This window comes from Hylaeus anthracinus, unplaced genomic scaffold (assembly GCF_026225885.1).
Source record: "Hylaeus anthracinus isolate JK02 unplaced genomic scaffold, UHH_iyHylAnth1.0_haploid 12002, whole genome shotgun sequence".
NCBI classification, from domain to species: domain Eukaryota; kingdom Metazoa; phylum Arthropoda; class Insecta; order Hymenoptera; family Colletidae; genus Hylaeus; species Hylaeus anthracinus.
Window position 1 is genome coordinate 14,544,503 of NW_026534349.1, and position 22,183 is coordinate 14,566,685.

Genomic DNA, 22,183 nt, shown 5'->3' on the forward strand with positions numbered 1-22,183 from the left:
TACATATACATATACATATATATGTATAGAAATATATATATATATTTATATGTATTTATATATATATATATATATATTTATATATTTATATGTATTTATATGTATAGAAAAAAAATATATATGTATATGTATAATTGTAGAATATATTCTACAATTAAAGTAATAATAATGTTATTTCATATAAAAGGAATAATGACTTAACTTGAAAAAATCAAAATAATTGCAGATGTTTAGGATGTAATTAGTTTTAAGTAGTAAAAACTGTTATACAATGTAGTAAGACAGAAAATGTAATAATGTAATAATGCATTGTAATGTGATTGCTAATGGCTATACAGCTGATGCGACATTAAATAAAATAAATAAGAAAATATTGTTATTTCATTTTGTATAAGTGCACGTACCTTTCGGTTATGTTACCATGTGTTCATATTATATTAGTTTATATCATAAATGCAAAAACTCCACAGTCTAGTGATGTTCCAGGTGGCCATTTTTTATTATTCAACCATTTTCATCGCTACCCTAACTATTTGTATTACTATCGGCAAGTGCTTGTCCATTTCAAGTGTTCAGATTTATACTATGATTCATGTATCGTTTCTCAACAACAATGTTATTTTTCAAGACGATGAAGCACTCCTACACACATACTGCAAAGGTTAACGAAGCAGTACAACGTACTCTACAGTCATTCACATTATTTTTGCGAACTCTTGTAGTTTCTCGTAACTCCGCGTCCCGTAATATTTTCCTCATTCCTCATCATTTCTTCTTTCATCTACCGTTTACACGTATGCTTGTCACAGTTTCTAGAATCACCTCGTATAATTTCCTCTTGCAGTATCTCACGTCTCCGCGTTCCACAATTTTTGCCTCGTTCCTCGTTATTATTTCCTCCATCAACTTTTTGTACCTCGTCGTAGTTTCTAGAACCACTTTGTTTAACACTAGATTTACGGAGACACCTTAATAGACTTAAATTGCTGGAAGTAATCCTTTTACGAGTGAAGCAGATTTACTAGAATTAATTAGCAGGCTCAGATAAAAATAAATTTGGATACGTGCTTGTCACTTTATATGGGAAAAATTGTAAACGGTTTTTGTAAATTTCCTTGCGAAAGGAATGGGTCAAAATTACCATGCCCCGTGAACCTAGTGTTAGTCGTAGTAGATAAGAGTACGAATTCATTTAGAACTCGCTGTGCCTCCGCGTTTCGCTAATGCGCGCAATTCCGTCTCCATTTGGTCGTTGGCCAGGTAGAAAAGTAAATAGTAAAGTAAGGTGGGAAGCCAGCTAGCAGCGCGCTCCCAAGAGAGCACCGTCTCGTAAGTGAAAGTGTCTAGCCTTGACTTGCAACCTTCAGGGCAATTCATTCCTCCGTGGCCGGGCTCCATGAGATGGATGTTTCGATTCATGACGTTAAATCCGATGTCGATCTCATCTTCCTGCGTGGGCTATTGTTGCTTGGCTATATTGATCGATAAAAAAAAAGCAACGGTAGCGAAATAATTGGTCCTGGGAGCCAGGCGTGCGTCTGCTATGAACGTAACGAGCCATCAGATTCGGATCTTGGGTAGAGAGAGCCTCGAGAACTTCTTGTTTGGTGATTTCTTAGTTTCATTTCTAGATACAAGCACGAAAGAAAAGTTTCTTTTGTTCTAGAAACATGGCGCAGGTAGTTTCAGTGAAAGATCGTTCGATAATTATATTTCAAACTTAATATCTGCAACTTGTTGCCGATGATATAGATACTAGTTTGATATTTTCAGAGATCTTTTCGTTAGGAATTTCTTTCCATGCAAGATTGTAATATACGCAATATTTTCCATCGAGTATAGTCTTTAGTAGGAAATATTTTTAAGACGTTTCCCTGTTCGATGTTCTAAAGTGAATATTTATAATAGTAGAGGAAATGTATTTTATAGATAGTTTATAAATAGCATCAACATCAAACTCAAGAAATAAATGACTGAGATATGTAGGTACATGTATACAGGGTGTTCGGGCTATTACTAGTCAGCGTTTTTCTCGTACACGGTGCATATGACAAAAAAATGAAAGAGGAAAATTGTATGTTTTTTATGTGCAGTGCAACCAAGTATACAGATCATTTATATTTGTACTATTTTCTGAGAAATGAAGGTGACCTTCAGTTTTTTAAATGGAATGGTATATTTTTTATACAAAAATATAGTAGAGTATTGAATTCTAAATAAAAAAGTATTGACCGTAAAAGTATTAGCCCTATATACCTAATAGGTAACGAATAATTTCACATCAATACTTGAAAATTTTCTTAACGTAATATCAAGGTGGAGATTCAACCTTGTCACAGATTTCCGCAGGTCTAGGTGTTAGGGATGATGATTTTCTTTATGAAGAATTCCTAGCACACTTGTTTGAATCTCCATCTTGTACCAACACCCATATACATGATATATTATTAATATAATATATGAAGTTATTTCTTGTTTATATTTCAAATAAAATTAACCCTGATCTGTTACAAACCTTTTAAAAAAGATTAATTTCAAAATGCCAATGATAATATCACAACAGTGGTTTAGTGATTCCTCCAAGTGAGTCAAGATGAAAGTTATTAGTCCTGGGGCGATGGCATTTATTGATTTCTTGTTTTAGGTGAACCGTGTTTTCGAGGAGATTCGGTGGACCAAAGGAATCTTAAATGTCAAGGGAGCGGGTGCTTAAATATTGTAAAAAACACGATAAGATGTTACTCGTTCTCAGGCTATGAGCTGAAATTGTTAAACAGTTTATAACTGTTTTTAAATGTCGCGCTGATGGAATAGATATTTATATCTTGTCTCTTTTTATTTTGTTTAAGTGTATGCTTGTCGATATAATAAACTACTTTTTAATCCAAGTTTTGAGTCATTTTCGAAAACAAAATCATTATGCAATTTATAAATGTGATTATAAAAATTACGGAGAAATTGTTAGAGCAATAAGAGGAACATTAAAATAGAATACAAAATAGAAATGGATTAGATATCGACTAGTATAAATTAATATGAAATGACATGAACTTTATACAAACTAACATGAATTAGAAGATATAGAAAGAGGAGTAAAATATGTGAAATATAATTCCAGTAGATTATTTATATGTCCCAATTACATTGTACATATTTCATTACTTTTCACATACCTTTAAATTCATACCACACCTAATCCATTCTTACTACTGCTGTATTTTCTATTTCCTTTTCTATTTCAATATTACTATTTTTGTCACCAACTTTTGTCACAGTGAGTGGTTATGATATATCACTTTACTTTCACAATCAGGAATTGAATGCATAATTGTATCGAAAATATCGTATCTATTTTCAACTGAAATCGTCCGAATCGTGTCGCAATTAAAAAGGATAGCTTGTCTAAGATCACTTTCTCGTTTCTAGGAAATTGCGCTCCTACAATAATAATGTAAGATGCTATCGTTACGTTGATTTCAATGGCAGCGATTTCTTGCGGTCATTAATGGCTGGCGAAAAACGATTACTCGAAACGAGGCGTATCGGTTCGGCGCTAGCGCGGAACAACATTCTGTCGAGCATTCTAGACTTCTGAAAGGCAGCAAAGCGATCCATTTTGAAAGGTACGGGATAGTTAGAGGAGTGCTGCCGTCGCCGTTCTTCAAGTATGCAATCCCCGTTACTCGTCGAAAAATCACTCGTACGTTATAGAAACGCGATAAATCCTGATCAACACACTCGTTGGACTGGATCCCGATAGATAAGGGAAGGAAAGCTAAACGCCGGAGACAGAAATCGCGACACTCCTTGCTTATCCGAGATCTACAATTTTCGTTGCTTCTCTCCTAAGATAATGAAGCAGTGTCTTTAATGTGTTGACTGTCAGATAAATATTCTTGACAATTTCTGATAGGATTATACAATATTTAAACTATTGGAGGCTACATAATCAAACATTTATTGCGGTATTTATTTTTGTAACTTCAAGATTCATGAGTTTCATTTAAATTCATTTTCTTTGGTGCATAACTAACAGAACACATTTCTTTTAGTTCTACAATGAAAATTACTAAAAAATGACTAAACCTACTTCAAAACATATTTAACTTCTTTACGCTCTTGGCCAGATATATGAACGTTTAGTTCTGTATAATTATAATTACTGTCGATAATAAGAAGAACAAAAATAATAATAACTTATTTACTGGAAAATCCCTCAACAAGAAGAGTAAATATGGTTTTGCTGCACCGATAATATTATTTCCGATATACAGTTAGAGATATAAGAAAAGCGTGAAGAAAAATCGTCCCTGAAGAGGTTAAAATATTCTCAACATTATACAAAACATTACATAAATTCTTCTCTTTAGAATAAAATATCCCATGAAGCATAATATTTGGCCTCCTAATAGAGGCTGAAAAAAGGCCTAACTTTGATAATTAATTTTGAGAGTATCGCAAAAGGAATAGGATTTCTTTTTACAGGGTTTTTAAAGACGTTTTAAAAAAAGTCAACTTTGGAGACTCGCTTCGTCGCCGCCATTTTGTACTAAAATTATAATACAACAATTTTTGTTTATACTTCAATATGTGTTAACTAAACCCTTTAAAAAGAAATCCTATTCCTTTTGCGATACTCTCAAAATTAATGATCAAATTTAGACCTTTTTTTCAGACTCTAGAGTGATGTCATCCTTTAAACTTTGTAAACATAACCTGTTACTAAATTTCATAACTGCTTCGACTCGTGTATTAATCTTTGAACGCTATACGCGTGAAAATCGTCAGGACACAGTTCCTTGGCGACTTTGTAGGTGGACACATCCACGGTTAGGCAGCATGGGTTATGTAAGACAACTCTTATTAGCAGTGTCGTGGCATCGGGATACTTTCCCTTCCTTTACGACTCCTTGTAAAGAAGTAAGTGCTCGCAGTAGGTCAACGGTTGCCTCTAACAATAAGAAACAAATTCGAGAATGCTTCCACCGCGATACCTCTAATTGTTTACGTTCCGTAGAAAACACGTGCATCTCTATCACGGGTTTCCATCCTTTCCGACACCTATTTTTCCCCATCTGATGTCTAATCATCTTTACCGATTTCTCAATGATTACACCCGTGAAAATTCAGGAAAGAAATTTAACTCGAAACAAGCCTTGCATAATTTTTAAATCTTGTATTATTTGGTTACCTTGTAGAACTTAAATTCCCTATTTAATGGGTAAAACTTGTTCAACTACTATAAATTGTACAGCTCGTATATCTCGTGCAGCGGTTTAAATGTTAATCCATTTAGTCCCAAAAAGGTTAAATTGATGCTTTCTCAGATCAAAGTATTTCCTATAGCAAATCTATATTATATATATTATATGTATCGCTAACCATTCTTCCTTATAGTTTCTTTTACAGCAAATGCACTTATGTGATGCTTTGTGATGTGACTTTTGCTTTTCTAGCTCAACTCGAATTCTGTTACACGTGTCTCACGCGTTGTTTTAACCTCTTCAGGAACGAATTTTTTTGTCATTATCAAGTTTTTGTTATTTTCATTATTGACAATAATTATAATTATAAAAGAAACCAATCGTCCACGTATGTAGCCAAGGGCGTGGAGAGGTAAAAGGTTAAAAGTTAAGAGTATTCAGACCACACTGATCTATTTCGCTTTCTTTTCTGCTTGACACTACTTTGCTATTTATTAATTATTAGTTTGCATTGCTTTGCATTGCTTTGCATTTGCTTACGCATTTGCTTACGCATTTCTCTTCGTTCTCTGACATCCCCATTTAGGGATGGAGTGTAGCTCGGGCACCTCGGGATCGCCAGACCCGCACTATAGCTGCGATCGAGCATAGCTATAGTCCCTGAGGTTCTTCAAATACGTTCATGAAAGTTTCACTTGTAATTTGGCCAAATATCAGTCTTCGATATTTAATCATCTCGATATACAAACAAAATTATTTGTAACTTCTGAACGATTCGATTTCGACCAATAAAGTATGTGTTATAAACGTAAATGGGGCACATTTATAACCAAACATTGAGGAACGTATCCGACGATGAAAATATAGGAAAAAATATTTTTCTAGATGTTAACAAATATTTATACCCTTCTGATAACAATATTTATATATTTTTATATATCTTATATTCTTTCCAGCAACCATAGCTTTTGTGCGAAATCTTTGAATATTATCTGCCAGCGTATATTTTTTCAGTATGTATAAAATTGGTAGACAATGGTTAAAAAAAAAAAGAATATTTTTCTAGCTCGGTAGCTCGCGACTATCGTAGGTGGAATGTTGAAGAACAAGGTATCGTCCCCACAATTCGTGTGGAAGCTACGCAGATTAGTCATGCGTGACTTTTCTAACGTATAGTCGTATGTTAGCTACGTTGGCGTGGAATGGATCGAGAGAAAGGACGATTTTCTATGCGAATTATCTGAATCGATGCGCGAACCATAAGCTCGCTGCACTTTCCCAGTAAATACCTTATTATCCTCGTTGCGTTAGCTTTCCCGTAATGATGGAACATTTCAAAATAATTTTTTGAACAATCCTGTAAGAACGCTTTCAATTTCTATAAGAATATCGCGTGGTAATTTTCGAATCGTATAAATATAATGTTAAACAATTTAGAAATACATAAATATCTTGAACTGCTTTTAAAATTCTGTAAAAAAACATATTACAGTAATATTATTTTCATTATTTTCAATTGATTCTATCACCTTTCTGTAAATCCTTACGTAGAAATGACGTACTTTATGTTCAGATGTTGAAAAGCCTCTGACTTTAAAGTGAATTAAAAGCACTTCAATCGTCACTTTTATAATTTATTTTTATCGTTTAACATAGGAGCAATACAATCCGGCAAAGATTTTATATATTTGAATAGCAATGAACAACAATTTTTGTCTTCTTTTTCTTTTTGAAAGACAGTAAACACTTTCATATAATACAAAAAAAAATTTTCTTTCGGCAGAAATTCACTCTGAAGGAAGTTATACTTGAATTGCTTTGCAGAATCAAGAAAACAAAAATAGTTAAATATTTATTAAGGGTGTACCAGACTCCGAGGGTCCATCTACGGTTGAATTTTACAAAATAAATAACATTCTTCTATATTTCTATAGATACCCCAAAATAATAAATGTTTTACAAAATAATTGCTTTAATCTCTCACGATTAAAATTTAACACGTAAAACAACAATAGAGCATAACGAATTATACAATTTTTCTGTTTTCGTCTTTATTCTGTCTTGTACCGTTAAAAATTAATGTAAAAGCAAACTTTAAGGGCTGATTTCTTCACTATAGAATGAATTTCACACAAAGTTTATAGGCTTGATTTCTTAGACTTACCTCGCAAGTAACTCTCAACGCGATACGCCGTCTAAATTCAAGTTCCACTTTCCCCCGTTAATTTTCTTTTCGACAGATCATTCTGTGACGATAATTTTCGAACGGGTTCGACTTATTCACGGGAAAAGTAATGGTATCTCCATGTCGAGCCGCGTTCCTTCCTGAACGTGGGAATAAATGAATATCGACGTCCTTCCCGGGACCGGTAGAGAGCAACATGTTTACTCGATAGTCGTGAGCCCCACCTTTTCGCGTTCCTTCCGTAAAGTGCAGCGTTCCACGTCAAAAGTCGGTTCATGTAATAAACGTGTCACGACCGAAACAACGTTTACGAGATATGCTCGCCACTTCCTTCTCCCCTCCTCCGTTCGATATTTCTCTTTCTCTTATTTCTCATCCACTGATGAAAATTTTCCGTTAAATTCAATATGAGTCACATGTCCTAAACGGTCCGTCAATATTTTCGTGTTAATTTACCATATCACGCTTTTGTCAATCGATAACACAAGCTCGATGTACAATAGATTGACGCGTAAAGTTCGTAACTTCGATCACTTTTTTTTGTGTGAAAGTTTAACGAATTTGTAGTAAATTTGTAGTAAATTTAACCTAAAAAGTGTGCTGACTCTACATTTTGTTTATGTTATATTAACACGTTCACTGCCAGACTAATACTCTTGAAAATTTCTACTGTGATTAAATTTTGTTTACAGACTATTGGAAACTGCGTAATGAAACATTTATTGTGGTATTTAGTTTTGTAACTTCATCAAAGTTCAAGTATTTTATTTAAATTCATATTCTGTGACACTTAACTAATCAGAATTAATTCTCGTACTTTTTCAGTGAAAAGCATCGTCGCCCATTTATGTGTGACGTAGCGATCAACGCGTTAACACGAAATCATTCGTAAAATAATAACAGAAAAGTCTCGTTAAAAAATTCGCACAAATAGTTGGTAACTTTAACGTAATTGTTATGTTAGTTACTTTTACAGTAATTTATCATTACAGAACTTTTGTATAACATTAAAACTAAATAATATATATTAAAAAGAATACATATACATGTCGAATTGAGTAACCTTCTCTTTTTCGAAATCGGTTAAAAATGTCTATTTACACGATAAAATAGGGACGATCGTTTGTTTGTTTGTTTGTTTTTTTTTTAAATATAATCCTGAGTATTCGTATCTGTTGATAATGAGGCTCTAACGACTCTATCAACAATTTGTTTTAGTATTCAATGGAAATGTCTTACATTATATTTCTCTTTCTTTAATATGCTTATAAACGATTAACTTTAAGGCAGAGTAAAATTGACACAAGCGGCTCGGTTTATTCGAACACAGAAAGAACGACGTTTCATTGCATGAACCTAATACGTGGAAGCGTTAGGAATACTATAGCAAGGAAATGTAAACGTGGATATCATATTGAATGATGTAAGTGACGTAAGTTGAGGGGACGTTGACATAACGATTGAAAGTGCGTAAGTGTCAGCGCCGATAATTGTTGGCTGACAAGCTTATACACATGTGACAACAACTGTCGAAGTCTTTCTAGTCATAATATTTGAATTATTAGATTTTTAGAAAGTGCAAAGTGTAAAGACTTGGTTTCTTGCATAAAGTGTACGTCTTTATTAAACCAAGCAGGAACGTTGAAGATTTAACAGCTTCCATAAGTTTTCAATTTTGGGTAAACAAAATAGATTCTTTTTTGCACTCTTCTTGCCTCTTGTTTTTAAAATATTTTTACCAAATTACGTTGTGTAAAATTTTTAATTGTGAACGTTTACGTATGTTTACATATCGTTTATATACGATATACGATCATACGATATCTCAAAATAATTGCAAACATATAAAAAACACTTTTGGCCGTGGCACGAGTTAGGATGTTTTTCATATCTAAAAAATTACTATTTTGTCGAAGCTCTAAAGATACAAATTTAATGGAAAAATAGAAGATTTATATTCAAAGTGCTGTCATGTTGTCAATTTTCTTTTAGCCTCAGTTTCTCTAATTTAAGCTATAATCGCATTCTCAGAGCCAAATCAGTTTTCATTGGTTCACAAACCATCAAGACGGACTCAATCGTAGATATTTAGCTCGTTTCACTATATGTTCCACTATTTCTTTACGTATCTTGTAAACGAATTTAACAGGGTAGTTGAAAATTTTAGCAAATCTTGTATATAATGTATAAATAAACATACCAAATTTCGAACCTATACTTCTAGTACTTCGACCGCACAAAAATCATGAAAATTGTCTTGTAACTGGTAAAAAGAAGTACTCTAAGATAGTATAACACCTCAACACCTAGTATAATAGATTCCTCTGATCTACGCTTCCAGTATTATTTTTTTCTTACGTCTGTCTCTTTCTATCTGTCTCTTTCTATCGTAATTCGTCTCTTTTTCCGCGGGAAATCGCGCCGATGGAGCGATTTCTTCCGTTCATTTTCTTCTTTTCCTACTAATCAGCGTCGATAGCAGTTTTTCCTCTGCATTATGTCAGCGCTTCCGGACACAGAGAGTTCCGAGCACGCCTTCGTTCGCGTTTGAACAAGGCGGATTACTTTATCGCAGTGAATTCTGTACGCGGAATTCCGGCCGGGAAAAAGGAAAGCAATTACGGAAACGAGCGCGAATAAATAAATAATTACAAGATTACGTGGGACACCGGTTATCCGACGGCTACGAAAATAATCTCTATAATAAAACGGTACGCCACGGTAGAAAGTAGAATTTCTTACGTAAACCGTATAGCTGCAGGATCGAGGTGGGATCGATGCAAGAGGACTAACTCTTTCGAGATGTGTGTAGCGTCGAGTCCCGTTGTATCGACTTAGGACTCCCGAGAATGTCCGAGAGAATAATATCGAAAGTAACAGTTACGACTAGGAATTTGTTATCGAAGGAAAATGCCTCATTAAAACTCGAAGCGACGAATCAACTGATTTGAATCCATCAATTAATTGTATTCTCTCTTAATCTGTACTCATGAGTCAGTGATTTGTAATCATTATAAATTGAGTTAGTCAATCAATTGTATTCGTCTTTAATCTGTAATCGTAATTTACTAATTCGTAATATTCGATGAAAAGTTAATTTATCTTTTGTTATCTTCCTTTCAATTGTTTTAAAAATTCAACGGTACAAAAAATAGTATCCTATTCAATTTTTTGGAACGTTTCAATTGTAATGAAAATAGAATTATAATGTATTCGTATCTTGTAAAAATCTAGAATTGAAAAGACAGACAATAATTTACCATAATCTCTTGACTCATGTAGAATCCGTGACGAATATTAATTATACATGAGGATTTATTGGATACATTCCGAAAAACTCATAATGATTCGCTTAATAAATTCTTTCGTAGTGGTATTCAATGAAATTGTATAAAACTTAATCGGTGACTGTGAATTCGTCCCCTCGTTAGAATAGAGTATCATAGAAATACATTTTATTTGAAACTATTTTCTGTTACCATCTTAATTTCATGATCTATGAAATTTTATAAAATACATTTATTAAGCAAAGAATTATTTATACAAATCAGATAACTAAGAATTTATTAAATCAATTATTTTAAAGGTTGTGATAATAAATGTTAATGTCGTTCAGTAATATACCCGTCTATAAAAGTATATAAAGTGCAAGTAAACTACCGTCAAACGTGTGAAGATTATAATTACAATTTATATTATATATTATAATTACAATTTTATATGATTTTGAATAATAATGCATACACTCACGACCTGCATTATTAATTTGATCTTCTAACTCATGAATACCGATTTCACTTTATTATATATCAAACTAAAAATATGTTATTAATTGAAATGTCATTCTCCACCTAAACCATTGTTTTATTCGAACCACATATCATCTAATATTTACAGCAGTCTTTGAAAAATATTTTTTCTCTAAATTGTATCCAGTTCTGGTTTTAGATAATTTACTGATATATTTTATAAGAGACACGAATCGAAAATGTTTCATTTTAGTGTTTGTACAGACTAACTAGTCAAATTTTATTTCATATTTTATTGAATTCATATCATATTTTATTATGTGCAAAAAAAACTTTCTTTCGCCGAGATCGAGCAAATCGAAATATTGATCGGTGACTCGCGATCCGCGGATGCAAAATATGGAAAGGAGGGAAAGAAAGAGAGAGAGAGAGAGAGAGTAATCTCTCTGCTGAGCTACTTTCATATTTTCACTCCTGAGACACGGGAGAAAGTTCTTGGGATGTGTGAAACCCGGTGAATGCCCGACATTGTCTTACGAAGACGTGTGTAATAATCGCAAGGGTGGGGGCATTACTACAAGTTACGAATATTGGTTAATACTGTGATAACGAATATTGAGTAATGATAACGATACGATCAAACAGAAAAATCGAGTAACCTGGGAGAATTTTCGAAACAATGGTAATGAAAGTATTCTCTGATCTTTATGTATAGTTTATAACTTCAAAACAAACAGTGATCGACAGGACTGAAACACAAAATTCAAAAAGCTATCAAGAATTTTTAAAGAATTTATAATTCAATCATTTTTGTATAATATCTTTTTATGTTTATTTTGTAACTTTAATCTGACTATTCTGTATATTTTATTCCTTATAGATTATACATTCTTTCTTTTTAATAATCCGTTTGTCTTTCATAATTTGAATGAGTTTACATTTTGGCTATGTTAACTACAAAGTTTGAGGAATTTCTACATAGTGATTGTGTTTGTAATCTTTTTTCAAGAATTTATTTATAAACAATTTCTTCCCTATGCTGCACATGTGGTTGCCTAACCTAAATCTAATTATCCCAAAGGAGACCCAAAATCATAATGATATATTACAATTAACAAGTTTGCATTGTGCAATATATATATACATCAGTTACTCATATATGTATCTATAAACATAAAATTATGCTGGAATCCTTTCAAATATATATAAATTAATTTTCTCGATTTCTTAGATCTATTCACAATTTCCCAAAACCGTTTGAAAAAGATATTTATCAAACACGACCAATATCTGTGTCTCAAGTCGAAGCTCAAAAAAATTAAAACTAATTGGGAATTTTTGCTAGGCTGTGAGTGTGAATCAATATTTTCCGAAGATATTTTTAATGTAAAGTTCATAAAAAATCTGACTAAAAGACTTGAAATAATTCGAAGCACGCGTAGAATATTATCTTTCACCGAAGAAACATAATTCGGACCTAAGTAGAGTAACGATTTCCTACGTTACTTTGTTAATGCAAGTTACTTTATAACCTAACGAGAGTCGCGTTTTTATACTTTCATACTTTTCTCCGTTAATGACACGTAACGGGAGTGTTTGATGAACGTTTAACCACGAGTGAATGTAACGAACGACGTCGCGTTGCTTTGAGAAAGTTGAATAATAAAATTCCTACGTTTAGATGGAGTGAAAACGAATTACGACGTCCTAACACTTTAGTTTACGATGACGTAGATGTGGAGGTGATGAGTGAAGTCCCTTTAAATCTTAACAATTATTTTCGTGCGTATGATACGAAGAAAAATAGTAATGGAATGACGGAAAAATAGTAATTGGATAATATGTTACTATGAAAAAGACACAAAATTTTAATTGAAGTTGAGACTCGGGGATAATCACATGTTATGATAATCACATCCTTTTGCACTCCTAAGGTCAGCTGTATTATCCAGGAACTTAGGGGTGCTTAATTCTTAAGGCCCAGCTATGCTGTCATTAAACTATATGAAATTATGTATGTTTATGTGTGTTTAATAAAGATTTAAAGTTAGAATAAAAGCTTCACATATCTAAGAAATCTAAGAAAAAACCCTCGAATTTGGCTACATATAATCGCTTGGACAAAAAAGGGTTAAGATGGTAAACACTGAATTATGCCGAGAATAGGTAACCTTTAGGACCTTTCCAGATACTTAAAGTCGCCTTGTTATAAATAGTAAAATAAATATGAGATTTCCATTAATTTATGTTAATTTACGTTTGCTTACGTTCGGTTAATGCAAATATAAAGTTTTAAGAACAGGTGATAAAATCTGTCAAATAACAAATAATTCAAATATCTAAGAAAAAATTCCTTGAAATTAACTACCAACGTATGGCCCAATTGCCTGGAGAGCAAAGGATTAAATGTGTAAATTATAACATGAAAAATGAATTTACCACTTTCTTTAAAATATCTTTAAAGAATATTAATTTTTGAAAAAGTTTTAACAGCTCTCTCCAACAAGATCGAATGAGAAGACTCCATCTCGAAATGTTAGTAAAATAAACATTATAATTCGATACAAATTTCGTACTTCCATACATTTCTCAGCTAATGACACGTAACGGGAACGTTTGATCAACGTTTAGCCACGAGTGAATGTAACCGACGACGCCGAGTTTGCTTCGAGAAAGTTGAATAAAATTCCACCATTTAGATGGGAGTGAAAACGAATTACGGCGTATTAATAAGGTATCTGGTGCGAGACAATTACGAAATAATTAATTGGATCGCTCTTGTGTAAATCACCCTCGATTTCACGGTGCACGACGGTTTAGGCTCGCGAAGCGCCGTCGACGAACACGAGAGCGTCTCGGGACACTCGTATCCGCGAAAGTAGGCCGACGCGCACTTTTCAGATCCAGTGGCTGCAAGAAATGCGCTCGTCTGATCACAGAAAGTCCGTTTTCACTTTGGTGGTTTAGTGTCAGACGTGTTTCACTACATAATCGCCCATTCCAAGTCGAGCAGAATTGTACTGGGATAATAAACAACCGATCGATCCAACGCGTAGCGATTTGAAATATTCAAATCTGTAATCATGATAAAAGTTAGACAAATTAAATTTGTTAAAGATAGGCAGTTGTTGGACTTCCTAGATCGTATAATATATATGTGCCAAGGTATTAGTAAAGAGATGGATAAGAATATTTAATGTAAATAATTCATTAATAAAGGGGCCCTCGAAGTGGTTAGCACTGACCTAACTCAAACTAATGAAACCGATGCGTAGTAATTTATTCGTAACGTTTATTCGATGAAACAGTTAAATTCTTCTGTGTCGAAAATTTGATTTTGTGACCATAATAGAAATCAGACGTTTGGTTGTTGGATATCTATTGATAAATTTGTTAAAAATAAGTATAATTATTGAACTTCGTGGAGCAACTATATTTGCCTTAAAAGTATTTGCAAAGATATTATTAAAAAATGTTAGTAAATCTACGGCTAAGAATAATTAATGTAAATAATTCATTAATTTAAAAGTGGCCTCTGGAGTGGCGTCGAAGGACGACGAACTGTGTTATAACTATAATATAATACTTGAATAGATACAATTTATTATGCATATAACACAGATATAGTTGCATAGAACACAGATATAGTTGCATAGCATACCTACATAGTATACATGTATAGTAAATATAGTTATATATGTACTATAATTATAATATGATAAATGAAGAAATACATTTTATTATATGGTTAACACAATTATAGTTGCTCTATGAGACCCAAGTACGTATATTTAACACTTTAATTCTACACTTTGAATTCTAATTTGTATCTAAAGAGCAACGAGCAAGCAGTTGTTTATCTTTCATTCATTACTCGGAACTTTCATCTAGATAAGAAATTTTCCCATCTCTGGTTGAAAGTGAAACTTGCTCAGTTTCGAAGTGGTTTTGTTAGTGTTAGACCAAAGTATATAGAAGCAAAATAAATCGAGAAATTCTTGTGAAACTGTATAACAAATGTCGCAAATGCCATGAGAATATACGAACTGACGCACTCTCCTCTCTCTCGCTGCAACTACACAACGAAACCATCTTGAAAATCTCCTAAATACCCCTTGATCTGTTCTGTTTCTTTTATTAATACATCGATCTGACACTAACGAAAGCACATCGAAATTGTGCTGATCTCACTCTTGACTTTTAATCTCACTCTCAAATAAATATATACACTGTTTTTGCACTAAACCATCGACTTGCACTCACGGTGTATCGATGACCACTGCTACATAATTATTTCCTATTTATTTTAATTTATTTAAAGGACGTTTATTCAACATATTAAAAAAAGAAGAGCAAACAAAACGTATGTACAGGGTATTGCATTCGATCGAAGCACAGTGAACCAAAAAAAAAACTATTTTACAACCTAACCCAACTTAATACGTCGCATAACTTATTAGTAGAACACGGATGTTGACGCAAATTCGTATTTGCACAGATATAGAAAAAGAATTGAAACTCAAATGAGAGTATGTCTCATCTTCTAAACGATATTATGTGCATATTATTGTTGATAGTTTATATATTTTTGCGTTCGTGTACATTCTCATATTTTCATTTGCCACAAATGCATAAATATTCACCGTCTAATCGTAACATTCTATTAAATAAAAATATATTATTGTCCTGTATTAATGAATATTTCGATTATCTCTGAATACTTCTTTAATTCGAATGATCTCCATTTATGATTATTAGTTAACACACGTTTCACTTGACAAACAACGAACAAATTTTGTTACCTTTAAGATTTAAATCGTGCCCATACTTGCACTCAATGAAAAGATTTATTTCAGTATTTTCCTATTTACTTTATTTCTGATAATATTGTAGTAACTAAACGCAACGTGGAAGCAAAGTCGGCATAACCGATTGTGTAGTTTCGTACTCAATAATAAACTATTCAATTCGACGAAAAAATTAACGTAACCCCAGATCAATACACATTAATACTTACACATTAATCTAACCTCTAAACTGTTTCTAAATACGCCAGTAAATAAAGCAACAAGACTTCGCACGTCGAGTATGTCTTTTGCGACCACCCGAGTCATCGAACACTCCAACTTAAAAATGATTCAACGTTAAGACGTTTTCGGGACTTCATCGCGACATCCAAACGATTCGATAAAACAAGGTCCGGTAATTTACGCCGGGTTACGTTCAATTTCCGTGAAAACGACGCCATCGATCGGCTGGAAGAAGAAGAAGACGACGAAGAAGAAGCCGTGACCGACACGGGCCGGCGTGAAACGAAGAGGGCAACGCGAAGACGGAGACGGAAGACGGTGCAAGAAGAGGCAAATAGCGGAAATAAGAGATGCTGGGACGCGGTCGGCGAAATAAAAGAAGGCAGTTGCCAAAGGACTCACCGTGGGCAGCCATGAACAGCAGAAGAAACGAGAGAACCTGCGACGATGCCATTCTGAGCTATATCGTGCACGGCCTTGGTGCCAAGACCAATTCGATTAACTCGAATCTACTTAAATTTCAAGTTCTGCGGTAGAAACCATCCAAGGATGGGGCGTACAAGCGTGAAGTGTGTCTTATAAGAACCGAAGAAGCTCGGCTGATGAGTTTTCGTGTCGAGACTGGTCACTGGGAGAGGCGTTTGGCTTCGTGTCTTATATGAGCTCCCCACTCTTCTGGCAGGTCCGATCTCTGCCGCATAGGAAGGCCTCCCTGGAGAACACACCTGGTTTCTTCTATCGAGGACTGCAGCCGGTGATTTGGTATCCGCGACCGATGATACCTCCGGGAGATCATCGAAATCGTGCATTGGAAGCTATCGCGATGACTTTGGACCTTGTTCTTACTTCGGGGGGAACACGGTCCTTGGCTGGGGCGGCGGAAGGGGAGGGGGGGGGGGAGAGGTGAACAATACGGTCATGGGGTTATTTAATACAGCACCGTGCAAAAGTCTTACAAACCACTTAGACGGTTGAAAATTTTATGTTTTTGCGTATAAAAATTCATTGGTTAAATGTTAAACTTAACTAAAGTTTGAACGTGTTATCTGATCTCAACGAACGTTTTGTGTTGAAATAATGAAATGTTATAAATATGACACATTTTGAATGTTATCTGAAAATGAACGCAAAATAACACTTGATTAAATTCGCAGAATTTATGTTTAGCGAGTCGTGAATTTATTATACATTGTCTGCGTTAGTTTAACATTAAAAAAAAAAGTGTCACGTATTATTTGCAACGTTTAATCTTTGAACGTTTTTACACGAAAATTAACAATAACGAAAATATACAGAATGCCAATGGCCTACAATTTATAGGCTCAATTTTCACTTTTAGACATTTACCTAATGTTATTTATTTACAGCAATATTCCCTTTTGAAATCGAAACCAAGTTTTGAATAATGATTTCTAAATTATTTTTTTTTCGATTAATTTCAAGTATAGTGACATTTATAATATCAGTACACGGTATATCACATGTAAATTGTTAATTAAATTTAGCAAAACATATTTGAATATTTTCAGGCATAAAATTACTATTTTGATACACACAGGAATTGAAATAGTTATACTTGTTATATGTCAGTATACGGTATATCATATCTAAATTCTTAATTATATTTCGCAAAACAAACTTGAATATTCCTAGGTATATTAAAGTTAGTATTTTAGTACACGCAGGAATTGAAATAATTACACTTACTCTATATTTGAGGGGAATTAACTCGTGCGTGCAAAGTTATGCAATGAATGTTAAAAATTGGCAACTCGGTCTACTCTTATAATTGCTTCGGTCCGTATCGCGATTGAAGACAAACGATCGAGGAGCATTTCTTGTTCTTTATGCTTCGATTTCCGACGATTAATCGCAACTTATCGGTCTCAATCGAAACGGTACGCAGTCGCGTCGTTTTGATTCCATTGTGTATGATTTAACGATGAAATAATTGAATTTATCGCGCGATACTTCACACTCGGTTACTTCGCAACGGTTCCGTGCAAATTGCGTTGACGCTATCATCGCACGAGATCGTATTTCGCTTCTGTTTTCTTTCCCTTTTATGGGACAAATATGCAGAAATTCTTCCTGCTTTCTATATCGTCTCCGTACACTATTCGTCGTTCGCGAGACTCTTTTGCCACGCGTGAAATTTACTTAAGGGGTTACACCCGATTATAGTGAAAATTTAAAAATTCTTCTTTTTTTTTTTGCAAAAATTTAAATACGGATTTTAACACAAAACAAAATGTAATCTTGTAGTACAAGTACTGAATTTAATATATTAGGTGTAGAAATTCATTCTATGCTTTTATATTGACACATTTATTTTGTGTAGTTTATGTAGAAACTGTTACTCGGCATTTAGTTTTTATACTATACGTGTTCTTTTGACATGTATGGCTAAGAATAGATTACAAGTTACACATATGATTATTCTTTGGATAGTAATGGTAAGTTTAGTTTAGAAAAGCACAGAATTAATTTTTACACTTAATATATATTTCTTTGTTAAGATGTATTTAAAAATGGCCAAGATTGAGCAAATCTTCAGGAACGTTTCGTTTTTTTTTTTGTAGATAACAAATAGATCATTCTGTTAATGACGTCATCCTCTGAATGGATATAGGTTCTTTCGAAATTTTACTTTCTACATGTATGTCAGAGGTCTTACTAAATCCTCTCACTTTTCAAAATGAACCTTTTTCCTTAATAAAATAGTAACCTTTGTATCGAAAAAAAAATTCTTTCATTCATTCAGCAGATTTTGACGTCTACTAACACAATAATTTATTTTGATGATATTTGCTATATCTTGACCATTTTTTAATACATCTTAATAAAAAAAATTTGTATATCGAGTTCAATACTTGTCTTGTAAAATTACGATTTGTCTCGGTTTAAAATATGTATTTAAATCCACACAAAAAATTCTTGAATTTCGTCTACTGAGCCTGCGCGTACTCTCCCAATAAAATAATTGATACATCTCACGAATCAGCGTTGCGAAACAACTTTATATACTTCGTCCTTCGCAGAATTTCCATCCTTCTGGTTCCCCCCTGTTCACATGCAATTGTTCCAGGACTGTTTCAAAACACAATCGTCGCAAAACAATACCTTTAACTCGTATTTTGATAGACAGGATAATTATGTATAAATTGTAGAATTATTATCCTACTAGGTAGCCTAGAGTATTGCAACAGATTTGGGACAAATCATCATTTAATTAATATATATTTACACGCATGTATTATAATTACACATCATTATAATTTATACACATGTAGTTTACATCCACAAAGGCAGAATGAAAAAGAGAAATAATATAACAACTACCTCAATGTACTTTAGTTAATATATTTCTAATAAATTGAATTTAAATACATTCTATTTGAAAATTAACTGAAATATATACGGTCTGAGAGTCCATGATTAATAAACGGTGGAGATTAGCAAATGGTAGACGGCGGATCTTTATGCAAAATAAAATCTTCGCGAACGTGCCTATAAAAATTGAACCTAAATAGGAATTTATTTTATTCTGCAAATATTACAACATGAACTTTACTTTCAATCTTTTTTATATTCTTGCATATTGTTTGCATTTTGTAGATTGAAAATTCAATTTTCCTGTAAATGCATAAAGATCCGCAGTCTAGTAATTAGTAAACTAGGCGAAAAGGCCACCAGCTCCAAGCATAATGTAACAGAGGGATCCTAACAATTGTCCAAATCATACAAAGGTTCGTTCATAATCCAGAGATTCATCTGAAGAGAAGAACGAAGGGTTCGTTTACCCAGCGATATCAGGATTAATCATTGATCTAATACCTACATCATATATTTATGAAGACGAAAAAGGGAAATAATATAACTGCCTATCCAGTTCCGTTAATTAAAATACACATCACCTGAGAGAGTCCATGATTAATCAACGATGGAGATTAGCAATTAGTAAACTAGGTGAAAAGGCCACTAATTGTTTAAATCATACAAAGGCTCGTTCATAATGCAGAGATTCATCTGAAGAGAAGAACGAAGGGTTCGTTCACCCAGCGATATCAGGATTAATCGTTGATCTAATATCTTCGAGATTTGACGTTATGCAAGATTAACGGCAACCGCGGCGCGCAACTAACGATGCAGATCGTTTTTCATTCTTTCGAAACCGTTGCAGGGGCGTTTGCTCGATGTAAAGCCGAGATTACTTCAAGGGGAATCGGAATCGCTGTGCTTCGTCGGTGAAATCCTTCAGATGATCTTTTGCCAGCGATCGTTAGATCGCGCGGAAGAAACGTTCTCTCCTCGTTTAACGTTCAAACAAAGGAGTTGATCTCAATAAGCACAAGCTCTGTACTTCTGAGCTAATGCGGACCCTTCCACATGGGATGTCTAGTGGCGGCAGTCGACTGGCGCCAATTTTCTTGCACATTCGTACAACGCACGTACGACATTTTAAGGAGCTACTCTCTCTTTCTAGCTCATAAAATGGACTTTCATTGTTAATCCTTTGATCTACGATTTACTGTAGGATTGTACCTGCCATAATCAAGTATAAAATTCCTTGCGCCCTTTTATACGACGTGCCTAACTCGTGTTTTTCATCTTCGACTCAAATTCTGCACCACGAGTCTCACACGTTGTTATAGGTTAAAGGGTTAATGAAATTGGTGCTCGAGGTCCTTGAGATATTTCTACCAAGACATATTTACAAAATCTCAAAATTGCCAATGTTATAAACGTTTATATCGCTTCGCTTCTTTTACTTTGGGTAAAAAGAACACATGTTTGTACATTCTTGTTGTATATGGTCTTGAGAATAATTCTAATAAATCGTATTTAAAATATTTTGATTCAAAAGTTACCATTTTCTTCGGGCCACTAAAGAATCACAAATTCAGTGGAAAAATTGGAGATCAAAGTGTTGCTATCTTGTCGATTTTCTTTTAATTTTTTCTTCCCATATTCGCGATATAATAAAATTTACAATGAATAGAACAAAATTAGTTTTCGTCGAATTGGACCATCAGAGAAGATTTCGATCGCGTTAACATGTTTGGTCAGTTCTACTTGTCGCGTAGAATATTGAATGTAACTTGTAAAAAAATCGACCAGAACCATTGAAAATTACAGAGGATCTTGTATATACATATATAAATATATCTAGCAAGTTTTAAATATTTACGACGAGAACTTTGACCGCGAAAAATCGTGAAAATTGCCTCGAATGTGGTAAACAAAGAAAAGTATTACTCCCTTAAAGACTAACGCTATTACTAACTGGCACTATTATTAACGCTATCAAAGTGGCGTGTTTCTGTCGCCAATAGACTTCGCATGTGGAAACCCTGCTTAATGCTACGACAGCGCTGCTAGAAACTGCGATACTCCTTCGCACTTCAGCGTCCACGAAAGAAGTCCTTCACGGTTTCTTTCACCTGTTCGAGACGCTTCACGCGATAAGCTGGTGAAAATTATACGAAACACTCCTTGATCGTTCAGATGAAATTCGCGTCCCGTATTTTTCTTCTCGCATTCGAGCAAATATGGTGGCAGAAAATTGGGCATAACCGTGAAAGAAATTGAGAGCTATTCGATAAGTCACGCCAACCACCTATCATAATAGGCGTGTATTATCGAGTTCTTTTATCGCACAACTGACCGAATAGTTACGACGGTGATTGTTCATTCAACGTTATTTCAGTAATCGTCAAATGTTTCGGGTATGTATACGTGATACAATGTGTACGAGGATGTGGGCTAACGGGTAATGGAATGTGGATGGGAAATCATGGTTACGTGACTAGGCGTTTCGAATCTCATTTAGCTGAGAGTCATTCTGAGACAAATTATGCAATTAAACTGGGCGCACTTGCAGAATTATCTGCGCAGTCGGAAGTGAAAATAATGATGTTTGAGTAGTCCAAACGGAATAGCCAAATCCAACGTTAAAATTGCAAACGTACCTACGAAAATTCAACCTCAAATAGAAATTTATTTTACTCTGCA

General features: G+C 33.9%; 1 protein-coding gene across 2 annotated transcripts in view; it reads right to left on the reverse strand.

Moving 5' to 3' along the window:
* Positions 1-22,183, reverse strand: part of LOC128891712 (protein obstructor-E-like) — a 106,901-nt gene that overhangs the window by 8,900 nt on the left and 75,818 nt on the right. The window contains exon 1 of one of the 2 annotated variants that reach the window (XM_054151441.1): positions 16,571-16,824. The exons of the other annotated variant lie outside the window; for it this stretch is intronic. Within the exon in view, the coding sequence (XP_054007416.1) occupies positions 16,571-16,622 (52 nt within the window). The 5' untranslated portion in view covers positions 16,623-16,824. Of the gene's footprint in view, positions 1-16,570; positions 16,825-22,183 lie in introns of those variants that run through there. 2 annotated transcript variants of the gene reach the window in all.